We start from the raw sequence: 14,648 nt of genomic DNA, 5'->3' as shown, positions 1-14,648 counted from the left end.
GGTCTGTGATGCACCCGTCTCCAACGTTGTTGAGGTAGTTAAATGTGTCATAGTTTGAGTGGTGGATGGATGTGTGTCAGTTCTGTTGTATGTTGTGGCACATCTTTGTTGCAAAGTGTTGCAGAGAGCTAAACAAAAAAAGTAGGCTCTAATGCATTTGTGGAGTATTTGCACTAGAACGGCTGAGTCTAGTGTGCTTTGTCAGAGGATTGAGTAAAAAGAGTTTTAGTAGGGGTTTGAGAAGAACAAGTTACCTTTGATAACGCCCCTTCTGATGAACATTTTTCTCCAGCAATGGTCACGGGTGCCGCAAGGTGGCTCCATACCACCTCGAAAGTGACAGAGCAGTCCCACAAGTAAGAGTGACACCTGTGTGCTCTCAGACTGTGAATAACTGTTGGTATCTGTGTACTAATTGCCGAATTTAGATGTTAAAAACAGACCATTTGACAGACTGGGGAGGTGGGAGAGCAGTGAAAAATCTATGGTTAGATAGAGTATCCACCAGAGAGAGCATTACAGATTGCAAGTAATTATTCAGTCTGATGGATACTTCTAATCACAGATTCCTCACTTCAGAATAGATACCAAAGCATTACCTTCCCAGGTAAAGAAAAAGTTACTTACCTTTGGTAAGTGTCTTTCCAGTGGATACTCAACCTGCAGATTCCCCACTTTTAGAATACTCCACAGGCATCACACCAGAACCAGAAACTCTTCATAGCAGTGCTCCCAAATGCCGCTAGGTGGTGCCATGCAGCTCTGCGATGGCTTTGCTCCACTCTCGAAGTGACAGAGCGGAGCCACATATAAGTGCCATCCCTGCAGACAGTTAGTTATTTTTCTTAGCTCTTTCTGTGCGCTTGGACGCTGAACAAAAACCAATGGAGGTGGCAAGTCTCCAATCTGGGATCCTTTCAGATGGTTAAAAAAAAAAAGGCAACCCCACAGAATGGGGGAGGTAAGCGAGGGATCGGAGGTTAAAGAATCCACCAGAAAGAGTTACAGAGGGCAAATAACTTGTTCTTCTGATAGCTACTTCTATTTGCAGATTCCTCATCTTTAAAACAGGTACAACACTAGAACCACCCATGGTGGAGGGTATGTGGTTTGGACCAAAAAGTCTTGCAGGACAGAGTGAGCAAAAAGTCCTTCCTGCAGACCTGGATGCCAAGCCACTAGTGCTGCTTGAACTTGAGCACTAACACCCATGTGGGTGTGGGGGTTTCAATGGGGGTGGGGCGTCATACCACCTATGGGGGATTGTAGGGGGTCGTGGGTGCGGGGGGAGGACTCCGGGGAGACCCCAATCAGTGGCAGAGAACAAATTCCCTGCCACTGATGGTACATACCGCCATGGATTTCGTGGCGGTACAAAACCCCATGAAATCCATGGCAGTATCCGGGGTCCTGATACCGCCGGTGGTCTAGTGACGGCCGCCGGGCTGGAGACTGTTGTCTCCAGCCTGGAGGTCATTACCACCACGGCGGACGGTGTGGGACATTGGCGGTTTGGCATATGCCAAACTGCCAATGCCATAATGGGGCGGTAATGACAGTCGGCCTGTTTGCGGTCTTACCGCCCTTTTTCTGCCGTCCGCCAGGGTTCTAATGAGGGCTTCAGCCTCCAAAGGTTGAGAATGGGAAAAACTCAGGACTGTAGTACTGCTCTCTAAGTTAAACATCTTGCCTTTGACACTGTTACTCTGTTGGTAAGACATTTACAGTTTCAACAGTCACACTACAAGTGATCTTCATGGGTGTCAAGCCCCGCACTAATGTAATCTTCATATGGCTCACCCCAGCAGAGTCTGCTATCCAAAATATTTTTAGCACTGAATGAGCTGAACGATTAAGGTGCTTCAGCGAAAGCAATATGTTGATTCTGAACCGGAGCACAAACCCAGACTATTTATGCAGGTATTCACAGGCTAAGCCTATAAGCTAACTGGAGCTTAAAACAAATCTAGTTTAAACATAGTAGACCAGTGGTTCCCAACCTTTTGACTTCTGTGGACCCCCATTTTATCAATACTGGAGCCCGGGGACCCCCACTGAATCATTATTGGAATCCGGGGACCCCCACTGAGTCATTACTGATAGTTGGAACCTAATATTATTACATTTTCTAAGCAGTCGGGGACCCCCTGAGGAGGCTTCACGGACCCCCAGGGGTCCCCGGCCCACAGGTTGGGAACCACTGTAGTAGACCATATGAGCATAAATAATGAAAATGTCACTTACCCAGTGTACATCTGTTCGTGGCATCAGTCGCAGTAGATTCGCATGTTTTGCAATAGCTCGCCATCTGGTGTTGGGCCGGAGTGTTACAAGTTGTTTTTCTTCGAAGAAGTCTTTCGAGTCACGGGACCGAGTGACTCCTCCTTTTGTCTCCATTGCGCATGGGCGTCGACTCCATCTTCGATTGTTTTTCCCAGCAGAGGGTGAGGTAGGAGTTGAATTGTAGTAATAGTGCCCATGCAATGGAGTGACTAAGTATGCACCTATTTAAGGTTGAGATGATACATATATAAATAGTTGAAGGTAACTTTCAAACTGCTACAGGCTCCCGGGGAGGCAGGTGGGCACATGCGAATCTACTGCGACTGATGCCACGAACAGATGTACACTGGGTAAGTGACATTTTCAGTTCGATGGCATCTGTCGCTGTAGATACGCATGTTTTGCATAGACTAGTAAGCAGTTATCTCCCCAAAAGCGGTGGATCAGCCTGTAGGAGTGGAAGTAGTCTGAAATAATGTTCTTAATACGGCTTGACCTACTGTGGCTTGTTGTGCGGATAACACGTCTACACAGTAGTGCTTGGTGAATGTGTGAGGCGTAGACCATGTGGCTGCCTTACATATTTCTTGCATTGGGATGTTTCCTAGAAAGGCCATGGTAGCACCTTTCTTTCTGGTTGAGTGTTCCCCTGGTGTAATGGGCAGCTGTCGTTTAGCTTTAAGGTAGCAGATTTGGATGCATTTAACTATCCATCTGGCTATACCTTGTTTTGATATTGGGTTTCCTGCATGAGGTTTTTGAAATGCAATAAATAGTTGTTTAGTCTTTCTGATGTTCTTTGTTCTGTCAATGTAATACATCAATGCTCTTTTGACATCTAATGTATGTAGTGCCCTTTCAGCTACGGTATCTGGCTGTGGAAAGAACACTGGAAGTTCCACTGTTTGATTTAGATGGAACGGTGAAATAACCTTTGGCAAAAATTTAGGATTGGTCCTTATGACGACCTTATTTTTGTGTAGTTGTATAAAAGGTTCCTGTATTGTAAACGCCTGAATCTCGCTTACTCTTCTTAGGGAAGTAATGGCGATGAGAAATGCCACCTTCCAGGTTAGGAACTGTATTTCGCAGGAGTGCATGGGTTCAAAAGGTGGACCCATAAGTCTAGTTAGGACAACATTTAGGTTCCATGAAGGAACAGGTGGTGTTCTTGGTGGTATAATTCTCCTAAGGCCCTCCATGAATGCTTTAATGACTGGTATCTTATATAGGGAAGTTGAATAGGTAGTCTGCAGGTATGCAGATATTGCTGCAAGGTGTATTTTAATGGAAGAGAAAGCCAGGTTAGATTTTTGTAAGTGAAGCAAGTAACCCACTACATGTTCTGGAGTTGTGTGTAATGGTTGTATTTGATTAATATGGCAGCAGCAAACAAACCTCTTCCATTTACTTGCATAGCAGTGCCTGGTGGATGGCCTTCTGGCTTGTTTTATGACTTCCATACATTCTTGGGTAAGTTGTAAGTGCCCGAATTCTAGGATTTCAGGAGCCAGATTGCTAGATTCAGCGATGCTGGATCTGGGTGTCTGATCTTTTGGTTGTGTTGTGTCAACAGATCTGGCCTGTTGGGCAATTTGATGCAGGGTACTACTGATAGGTCTAGCAGCGTTGTGTACCAGGGTTGCCTTGCCCAAGTTGGTGCTATTAATATGAGTTTGAGTTTGTTTTGACTGAGTTTGTTTACCAGGTAAGGAAGGAGAGGGAGAGGAGGAAAAGCGTAAGCAAATATCCCTGACCAGTTCATCCATAGGGCATTGCCTTGGGACTGTTCGTGTGGGTATCTGGATGCGAAGTTTTGGCATTTTGCGTTCTCTTTTGTCGCAAACAAGTCTATCTGAGGTGTTCCCCAGAGTTTGAAGTAAGTGTTCAGAATTTGGGGGTGAATTTCCCATTCGTGGACCTGTTGGTGATCTCGAGAGAGATTGTCTGCGAGTTGATTTTGGATCCCTGGTATAAATTGTGCTATTAGGCGAATTTGGTTGTGAATTGCCCAACGCCAAATCTTTTGTGCTAGCAGGCTTAACTGCGTGGAGTGCGTCCCCCCTTGCTTGTTTAGATAATACATTGTTGTCATGTTGTCTGTTTTGACGAGAATGTATTTGTGAACTATTATTGGTTGGAAAGCTTTTAGTGCTTGAAAAACTGCTAGAAGTTATAGGTGATTTATATGCAGTTTTGTTTGATGTACGTTCCATTGTCCTTGTATGCTGTGTTGATCGAGGTGTGCTCCCCACCCTGTCATGGAAGCATCTGTTGTTATTACGTATTGTGGCACTGGGTCTTGGAAAGGCCGCCCTTTGTTTAAATTTATGTTGTTCCACCACAGAAGCGAGAGGTAAGTTTGGCGGTCTATTAACACCAGATCTAGAAGGTGACCCTGTGCTTGTGACCATTGTAATGCTAGGCACTGTTGTAAGGGCCTAATGTGCAGTCTTGCGTTTGGGACAATGGCTATGCATGAAGACATCATGCCTAGGAGTTGTAGTACCATCTTTGCTTGTATCCTTTGTGTTGGATACATGCGTTGTATGATGGTGCTGAAATTTTGAATTCTTTGTGGACTTGGAGTGGCTACTCCTTTTGATGTGTCTATTATGGCTCCCAGGTATTGTTGTACCTTGCGCGGCAGAATTTTGGATTTTGTGAAATTGACGGTGAACCCTAGTTTGAAGAGGGTTTGTATGATATGATTTGTGTGATTTGAGCACTCTATTAACGAATGGGCCTTGATTAGCCAGTCGTCTAGATATGGGAACACATGTATTTGCTGCCTTCTTATGTATGCAGCGACCACCGCTAGACATTTGGTAAAGACTCTTGGTGCGGTTGTTAATCCGAAAGGCAGTACCTTGAATTGGTAATGTATTCCCTTGAATACAAACCTTAGGTATTTCCTGTGCGATGGGTGTATTGGTATATGGAAATAAGCATCCTTGAGGTCTAAAGTTGCCATGTAGTCGTGTAGTTTTAGCAATGGCAATACTTCTTGTAGTGTGACCATGTGAAAGTGGTCTGATTTGATGAAAGTGTTCACTACTCTGAGGTCTAGGATTGGTCTCAGCGTTTTGTCCTTCTTTGGTATCAGAAAGTACAGTGAGTAAACTCCTGTGTTTATTTGTGTGTTTGGCACTAATTCGATTGCATTCTTTTGCAATAGTGCCTGCACTTCTATCTCCAGGAGATTGGAATGGTGTGTTGTCAAATTTTGTGCTTTTGGTGGTATGTTTGGAGGGAATTGTAGAAATTCTATGCAATAACCATGTTGGATAATTGCTAGAACCCAAGTGTCTGTAGTGATTTCCTCCCATGCTTTGTAATAATGACTTATTCTTCCCCCCACTGGTGTTGTGTGGAGGGGGTGAGTGACATGTGAGTCACTGTTTAGTAGTAGGGGTTTTGGGGCTCTGAAATCTTCCTCTATTCCTAGGGAACTGCCCTCCTCTATATTGTCCCCGAAAACCTCCTCTATACTGTCCCTGGTAACTGGACGGTGTTGCTTGTGAGGTGCTGGCTTGTGTGCTCTGACCCCGAAACCCCCCTCGAAAGGGTGTTTTACGGAATGTGCTGTAATTGCCTCTGCTCTGCGGGGAGTAGAGTGCGCCCATGGCTTTGGCAGTGTCCGTATCTTTTTTGAGTTTCTCAATCGCTGTGTCCACTTCTGGACCGAACAGTTCTTTTTCGTTAAAAGGCATATTGAGAACTGCTTGTTGAATCTCTGGTTTAAATCCAGACGTTCGGAGCCATGCATGCCTTCTGATAGTTACAGATGTATTAATTGTCCGTGCAGCTGTATCTGCAGCGTCCATGGAGGAGCGGATCTGGTTGTTGGAAATGGTCTGTCCCTCCTCAACCACTTGTTTTGCCCTATTTTGTAAGTCCTTGGGCAGATGTTCAATGAGATGTTGCATCTCGTCCCAGTGGGCTCTGTCATAGCGCGCAAGTAGTGCCTGGGAGTTGGCGATGCGCCACTGGTTTGCAGCTTGTGCTGCGACTCTCTTACCAGCTGCATCGAACTTGCGGCTTTCTTTATCTGGGGGTGGTGCATCTCCAGATGTGTGGGAGTTGGCCCTTTTCCTAGCTGCTCCTACAACGACAGAGTCTGGTGGCAGCTGTGTAGTGATGAAAACCGGGTCTGTAGGAGGCGCCTTATACTTTTTTTCCACCCTTGGTGTGATAGCCCTACTTTTGACCGGCTCCTTAAAGATGTCTTTTGCGTGCCAGAGCATACCAGGGAGCATAGGCAGGCTTTGGTATGAGCTGTGGGTGGAGGAGAGTGTGTTGAATAAAAAATCATCCTCGACCTGTTCTGAGTGGAGGCTTACGTTGTGAAATTGTGCTGCTCTAGCCACCACTTGAGAATACGCGGTGCTGTCCTCTGGTGGAGATGGCTTCGTAGGGTATGCCTCCGGACTGTTATCTGACACTGGGGCGTCGTATAGGTCCCATGCGTCTTGATCTTGGTCACCCTGGCTTATGGTGGTGTGAGCTGGGGAGTGTGATGGAGTTTGTGCTGGCGAGACGTTAATCACGGGCGGAGGAGAGGGTGGTGGGGTAACTCTTTTCACCACTTTTGGTTGTGGTGTCTGTTCAGTTTGGAACTCCAACCTTCTCTTTCTTCTAATGGGGGGAAGGGTGCTTATTTTTCCTGTCCCCTGCTGTATGAAAATACGCTTTTGGGTATGGTCTACATCAGTTGATTGTAGCTCTTCCTCAAACCTATGCTTTTGCATTTGGGAGGTTAGCGAGTGCTCTTCTGTATAAGAGCCTGAAGCTGGGTCGCTTGCAGTTTGTTTCGGCACCGAAACCCTGTCTGCGTGTTTTTTCGGCTCCGAGGTGACTTTTTTCTTTTTCGGGGCCGAAACCTCTCGGCGTCGATCTTCTTCGGTGCCGCTGTCTCGGCGTCGAGCCGTGTCCACACCGGCATCTCGGTGTCGAGGCTTGTCTCCAGCACTTTCTCGGTCCCGAGAAGGCTGCGTGCCGGTGTCTCGACCGGAGTCGGACGATCTCGGCACTGTTTGGGCCTTTTTCGGTGCCGACGGTCGGTCACCGAATTTATGGGTGGAGCCATGGCCTGATGGCAGTGGCGTCCCCTGGGCCTTGTAAATCTTCCTCTGTGTGGTTTTCGACGTCTTACTCACGGTTTGTGTCTCGTCGAATCCTTCGGAGTCCGATTCTTGGATCGAGAAGGTACCTTCCTCTTCTTGTTCCTCAAACTCTCGGTGGGCTGTCGGCGCGGACGCCATCTGAAGTCTTCTGGCTCGACGGTCTCGGAGTGTTTTTCGGGACCGGAACGCACGACAGGCCTCGCAGGTGTCTTCACTGTGCTCAGGTGACAGGCACAGGTTACAGACCAAGTGTTGGTCTGTATAGGGGTATTTATTGTGGCATTTGGGGCAGAAACGGAACGGGGTCCGTTCCATCGGCGTTCTTCAGCACGCGGTCGGGCCAACCAGGCCCCGACGGGGGATCGAAAAACTACCCCGAAGGGCACCGGAGCTCTTCGATCTTCGATGCGGTGTTGAATCTAACTACGCCGATCCCGAACGCAACAATACCGACGAAAATCTTCAGAAATTAGCTATCTTTCCGTTCCGAAACTCGGAGCGACAGGAACACGTCCGAACCCGATGGCGGAAAAAAAACAATCGAAGATGGAGTCGACGCCCATGCGCAATGGAGACAAAAGGAGGACTCACTCGGTCCCGTGACTCGAAAGACTTCTTCGAAGAAAAGCAACTTGTAACACTCCGGCCCAACACCAGATGGCGAGCTATTGCAAAACATGCGTATCTACAGCGACAGATGCCATCGAACTGTTATACGTTAAGTTAAATTTTTTTAAAGCAAGATTCGAGGTTCCTTCATTTCACAAGTCTGATAAGCCCTCTTGGGCACACTCTGAAGCCCATCCACCCAAAAGCTGAGGGACAAAAGGCCCAAATAAGACAGATGGGCTTCTAGGTGAATAGTTAATACATTGATTAATATACTGAGAAATCCCGTCTGACAGAGAATATTATACAGAACGTGAATACTGAAAAGACCCTCTGCAGCAGAAGGCTTAGATTTTCCTATCTCTTTTCTTTACCTATTCCATATTTACTCTCCCTCTACCATTTTCCCTCTCTGCTTTGGGTCGCCATCTTACCCTACTTTGCACAACTACATAACAATACTGAAAACACTACCTTAACCTCCCTTGTGAAAATGTCTTAGCCCTCTCATATGTCACTGAATTTGGAAACTTACCCCATGTTTCACTGTTTTGGCAGCATGTGCGGCTTTCTTCTTCGCATCGTACGGCGTCAGAATATCTATTATGGCCATGAAATAAACTTCCTTCTTTGGAGCATCTGACAAGAAAAAATGAAAAATTGTTACTAGAAAGACTAAACATCCAGTTCTGACCAAACAAAATCCTGCATGCTAAGGATTCGTTCTAGCAGTCTATTATGGCCTTTCACTCCAGCAGGAGCTCAGCCAAACATCAGAGCCTGTGCCAAAACCTGGCTGCTTCTCACATTGTGCTCAGCAGCAGCGATACCGCCTCAGAAGTTCAGTGTCTGCTTGGATAGTCACTTTGGCTGGAAAAACAATGGTAGTACCTGATATAAATACAGAAAAACGGCCTCCATGGTGTGGCACTTCTGTTTAAAGACCACAATCTGCATCGAATTGTCATGGACATATGAAACTGAGCAGACTTTGACCGCTTTCTGAGACTGGTTGACTGACATTTTATATAGTGCTCTGATATCCAGCTGTGTTCCCTGGCAGTAAAATATCTATAGAGATTCATTACTAAGTACTTACTGTCGTGGCTTCTCATCGCATAAACATCTACAGATGGGTCGAACTCTCCTGGCCCAAAGAAGCGGGGGAAGTTCAAGAGATTGCCAGGGCTGTCTGGTGGAGTTCCGTAGGAGCTGATGGGATTCCCAGACATGCCATCATTTTCACATTCCTCATCCTCAGCACGCTCCTCCACCTCCATCTCCTCCTGTTCTGCCCGGTCCACATCGTGGATACCCACCAGTAGGCTGTAGTCCATGATCTTCAGCTGTGATAAAAACTAGAATAAAGTAGGAAAGGTATGGTTTAAGTGGGGCCTAAGGCATAATTAAAGAACACAGACAAATGTGGCCAACACTGGAGGGTTAGAGAGAGGATAAACAAATTACCATTCTTTGATTTTTCAGTTATTCATGTAGTGTAAAGAGTGATGGACATTAAAAACCACAATAAAATACGTGCATGCCCACATAATATGCAGCAACAAAGCATTGTCACAATATACATCAGGCTTTATCTTGATCCGTCTAGTGTTCAGCAGCACCACTGCTCCGAGCTATTTCCATACACATCAACTATTACATTGTAAGGCTTCACCTCTGCCTTTCAAATCTGTGGATACTTACTACAGGGGGGGATTTCAGTCTGAAATCTACTCTATGAATGCCATCAACAGCCAACAACCACTCTTCATGAGAAAAGGTAAAACGCTCATGCCCCTTAAATCATGAGGAAATGACCTTAAGTGGCACCCAACTTATAAAAGGAGGTCACACTGAAGGAATTAGGAAAGTCTGTCTCCATTCCAAGTTCATCCTTGCATTTCTTAACGTGATCATGATAAGGAGGGGTTGGAGCAATTGTTTATCTATCCCCAATGAATGTTTGCCCTCTTGCTGCACCAACTATGCAAAGAAAGGTCAGACTTCATAACCCAGAAAGATCACCTCTCAGTATTCAGTTCATGAAATACCAGTGCCTGAACATCACCTGGATGCTGGATAAAGGTAGGTCTCTACAAAACATATTCTGGAGAGGGGGTGCGCCTGGATGAAGGAAACCATATGTTCTATTGGGGGTCTACTTAATATGTGTGGTAGCAGGTCGTACCAGAAGTTGTTCTTCCTCATACACACGTGTAGCTGTTGCGTTGATAGCCAAGAAGACACAGAGCATACAGGTGGATCTGGGCTTTCAACCATGGATCAAGTTGTCCCCTTCATAAGTAACCAGGGCAATACAGGTCAACTCCTAGTACGTTGCAGTGTTGTGAATGGCATCAATTTAACTCCCTTCTCACCTAAGCGATAATTTTTAGATGCTGCTTTGGTGAATAGGGCATCTTCTGTGCATTGACCTTCTAACTGTGTACTGGCAATTACTAAATGAAGCTGTGTGGAGGATGATCCGCTAGGGGTGGAAAGGGGAGCTGAAGCTTGTTGTCTATTCAAATACAAAAATATTCAAGTGAAAACAGAGTCAGGATATGTTCTGTGCACTATGCTGAAAGTGCCTGAATAAAAGATGAAGAAAGTAACAGTGATGGGGGAGTAACCCTGCCATTCTTGGAATGATAGCCCATGTCCGCTAAGAGCAGCAGCTGCCCACCTCCACGTCACGCTTCAGCTTCTCCAGGAAGGCTTTCTTGTTCTCTTCATCCACATGCAGCTTCTGACCCTCATTGATGAAATCGTTATCCTTGAAGGTCGGCAGTTCCTTTGCCTGTGAATGAAATGATGAAAAGCTGAAAATCACTGTTAGTTCAAATGGCTCTGCAATGCCCACTCCAGTGACTTCCACTTCATCACAATGTTGATAACCAGAGTACGATAAAATATAAGAGGCAAAGCATCTTATTCACTTCAAAACACAGCTGGGTACACACATCCTGAATCAAATCAAACTACAATGAGGAAACACTTGCATGTAACCCATCTCCAAATATATGCCACAGTTATTCCCCACCATCCTCTTGACCCCTTAAACTTCTCAGAGAGTGATTTCAATCCATTCAAATGTGTACATTTTCAATACACTTAACTCATGGTCTGTGATATCAGACTCGCTGTTATACTGTAGTTAGCCTAATTACATCAGTCAGAGAAAACCCAGTTCAGAAAAGGTCCCCCAGGTTTTTTGGGCCTTATTTTTATATTAGGTTTTATTAATAGAACTTATGTTGTGGAAAGCATCCCCTAACTACTATACACAGAGCATCTAAGCAAATTGCATATTCCTTCCAGAGGTTACTGGGGTGACTCTACATGTTACATTTGTGGCTACTGGCTGCTTAATGTTTGGATTCAACGCGACCAGGCAAAATTATGGGAGATTATGTGACTTCCTCATCTCATTATCCAGCCTCACCCTTGGATTCATCTCTTAACAACATTCACTGCTTTAAGTTAAGCGTTTCACTTCCATTTTATTTTAACCTATTGTTCTCTCAACACCCATTAGCCACTTTCTCCGTCATGTTTGTGAATTCTCAAATTAACATCTCTTTAGCGCTTTAATGTGGATAAGTAAACTGCTTGTTGACTAATGCAACATACCTCTTTTTATTACCTTTCCCATTAGTTGTGTTCCATTGTAAAAATCAAGGCAATAATCAGAACAACGTCCCCCTTCATTCCGACTACCTGATTTTGCTCTCAATTTGAGGCCCCCGCAATTTAACTTTTTAATGCATTATGTCAATTTCACGTCAGTTTCTGTTCTCATGCCTAATAGTTCATTATTTTCTGGTCATTTACTTTGACAAAGGTTTGTGAAACTGTGCTGTTTAACTAAACCCCTCATTAATGTGTTAAGACATATGAAAAATGCAGTCCATATGCAATTTATTTGTTGCCTTTACAGAAGGTTGAAACACATGACAGTAGTACAACAGATAATTTGGGAAATCCACAGTTAATACAATTGTAAATAGGATTTAAAAACACTTCAACATATGGTAGCAGCCAGAGGGAGTAGACTGGTTCATAATAAAATCTATTGCTTCTTTTGTAGTCTTCACATTGTTGCCTAAAACATTTTCTTAAAAAATCTTAGTCACGTGATATGTATCACTGGAAAGAAAAATATCAACAAAAAGGGAGTTTCAGTGTGCCCTGCATTTCCTGATGGGTCTCCCTGAACAGGAGTAGTGGGGGAGCTGACATTTGCAGCTGAAAAGGGCTGTGCCTGTCCACACACACAGCAGTCTCCAACCCCCTGGAGTGTGTCTGCGACCAGGGCAGGGAAAGGCAGGGTCTTGTGCACTACAAAAGTGTCTCTTTGAAGTTTGCCTACTTCAATGACAGAAATGGGTGCAAGTACTGGACCTCTGACACCACACAGTTAGAACACTTCTGGACTGAGTACATTCTGCCAGGAAGAAGAGCTTGTTACTGTAAGAGGGACTGCCACTCTGCCTGTTGCTTTGCTGTGCTGGCTTGTTGCTTGCTGCTTTTGCCCTGGGAGCGAACTGATTGGACTTTGCTTTCTACATCCTGCTTTCCAAGGTTCTCCAAAAGCTTGAATTGAACTTGTCTCCTGTTAAGAAGTCTCTGGAACATTAAAGACTTCATCTGCCAGTGCCTGGGCCCTTCTGCTGAGAGCCTTGACTTGCCATGTGGGGCCAACTCCAGTCCCTTGGCCCTGGTAATCTTAAAATGGTGACCTGAAGAAGAAAATCCACACAATGCGCTGCAGATGAAAAATCGACATAGCGCCTGTCCCACGGTTGGAGAATCGATGCAGCACCCATTTCACCACAGGTCCATCAACACAGTGAATCTGGATTTTCCACGCATCAACGCCTGGGTGTCAATTTCTTATTGATCCCACACAGCAGTAAGGAACCGAGGCTAAATGTCTGGAAATCAACACGTCGCCTTTCTTGTGAGGAAAGAACCGGTGCATCGCCTCACCTGTGCAGTAAGAAATCGATGCATCACTTTGCTTTTTCAACACCTCATTTCCCCTGTGGTTCACATCGTACCTTTGACGCATCCCAGGTACTTTGTGCTACAAATGAGTGTGTGCGTGTGTAGAACTACTTTACACATTGACTCCGAGTTAAGCCTGATTGCTTTTGCCAAGCTACCAAGGGGTGAGCATGGATTATCTTAGCTGTGTGACTCCCTTACCCAGGTTAGAGTGAGGGTCCCTACTTAGACAGGGTACAAAACACTGTCAACTATAGACCACATTTCTAATACTGACCCACACCTACAAGGTCTTACACAACGAAGGACCAGCATACATCAACAAACACCTGACCTTCCACCAACCGACCAGACACCTCCAATCAGCTTCCTTCACCTCGCAGACACCCCACTAATCCATTGAGCCAACAGCAGAGGATGCTCCTTCTTGCACCTGGCAGTCAAGACTTGGAACAATCTCTTGCACCTCAGGATCGCACCGTCACTGAAACGATTTAGAAGAAAACTACAGACCTGGATGTTTGAATGATCATTCCTTCACGCAGAAGCATACAGCTCCAGCACCCTTATGGGTGATTTGCAGTGCTCTATAAATGTTTGATTGATTGTGTGGGCAAATTTATTTTAGGCCATTTCTGCCCCCCTGGGGCCGGCTGAGCTAGAGGCCAACAAAATCCACAGGTAGGCACTTTGCAAAAAACACCTCTGTTTTCTGTGAAAAAATGTGATGTGTCCACGTTGTGTTTTGGGCCATTTCCTTTCGTGGGCGCTAGGCCTACCCACACAAGTGAGGTACCATTTTTATCGAGAGACTTGGGGGAACGCTGGGTGGAAGGAAATTTGTGGCTCCTCTCAGATTCCAGAACTTTCTGTCACCGAAATGGGAGGAAAAAGTGTTTATTTGGCCACATTTTGATGTTTGCAAAGGATTCTGGGTAACAGAACCTGGTCAGAGCCCCACAAGTCACCCCATCTTGGATTCCCCTGGGTTTCTAGTTTTAAAAAATGCGATGGTTGGCTAGGTTTCCCCAGGTGCCGGCTGAGCTAGAGGCCAAAATCCACAGGTAGGCAAATTTTTTCATAGAAAACAGTGATGTGCCCATGTTGTGTTTTGGGCCATTTCCTGTCACGGGCGTTAGGCCTACCCACACAAGTGAGGTATCATTTTTATCGAAAGACTTGGGGGAACGCTGGATGGAACGAAATTTGTGGCTCCTCTCAGATTCCAGAACTTTGTCACCGAAATGTGAGGAAAATGTGTTTTTTTTGCCAAATTTTGAGGTTTGTAAGGGATTCTGGGTAACAGAAGCTGGTCAGAGCCCCACAAGTCACCACATCTTGGATTCCCCAAGGTCTCTAGTTTTCAAAAATGCACAGGTTTGGTAGGTTTCCCTAGGTGCCGGCTGATCTACAGGCCAAAATCTACAGGTAGGCACTTTGCAAAAAACACCTCTGTTTTCTTTCAAAAAATGTGATGTGTCCACGTTGCGTTTTGGGGCGTTTCCTGTCGCGGGCGCTAGGCCTACCCACACAAATGAGGTATCATTTTTATCGGGAGACTTGGGGGAACATAGATTAGCAAAACAAGTGTTATTGCCCCTTGTCTTTCTCTAAATTTTT

The 14,648-nt window shown here is 45.4% G+C and overlaps 1 protein-coding gene across 1 annotated transcript in view; it reads right to left on the bottom strand.

Annotated features, from left to right (window-relative positions):
* The window catches only part of PIP4K2B (phosphatidylinositol-5-phosphate 4-kinase type 2 beta), a 320,769-nt gene that overhangs the window by 34,524 nt on the left and 271,597 nt on the right, over positions 1–14,648 (bottom strand). Inside the window, exons 7-9 of the mRNA XM_069237479.1 lie at positions 10,705–10,818; positions 9,118–9,376; positions 8,554–8,657 (exon numbers count right to left, since the gene is read on the bottom strand). Coding sequence (XP_069093580.1) covers positions 8,554–8,657; positions 9,118–9,376; positions 10,705–10,818 — 477 coding nt within the window. The remainder of the gene's footprint in view (positions 1–8,553; positions 8,658–9,117; positions 9,377–10,704; positions 10,819–14,648) is intronic.

Source organism: Pleurodeles waltl, chromosome 6 (genome assembly GCF_031143425.1).
Source record: "Pleurodeles waltl isolate 20211129_DDA chromosome 6, aPleWal1.hap1.20221129, whole genome shotgun sequence".
Classification (NCBI taxonomy): domain Eukaryota; kingdom Metazoa; phylum Chordata; class Amphibia; order Caudata; family Salamandridae; genus Pleurodeles; species Pleurodeles waltl.
Note: the sequence above shows the minus strand (reverse complement) of the source record. Positions and strands in the feature narration are given on the sequence as shown.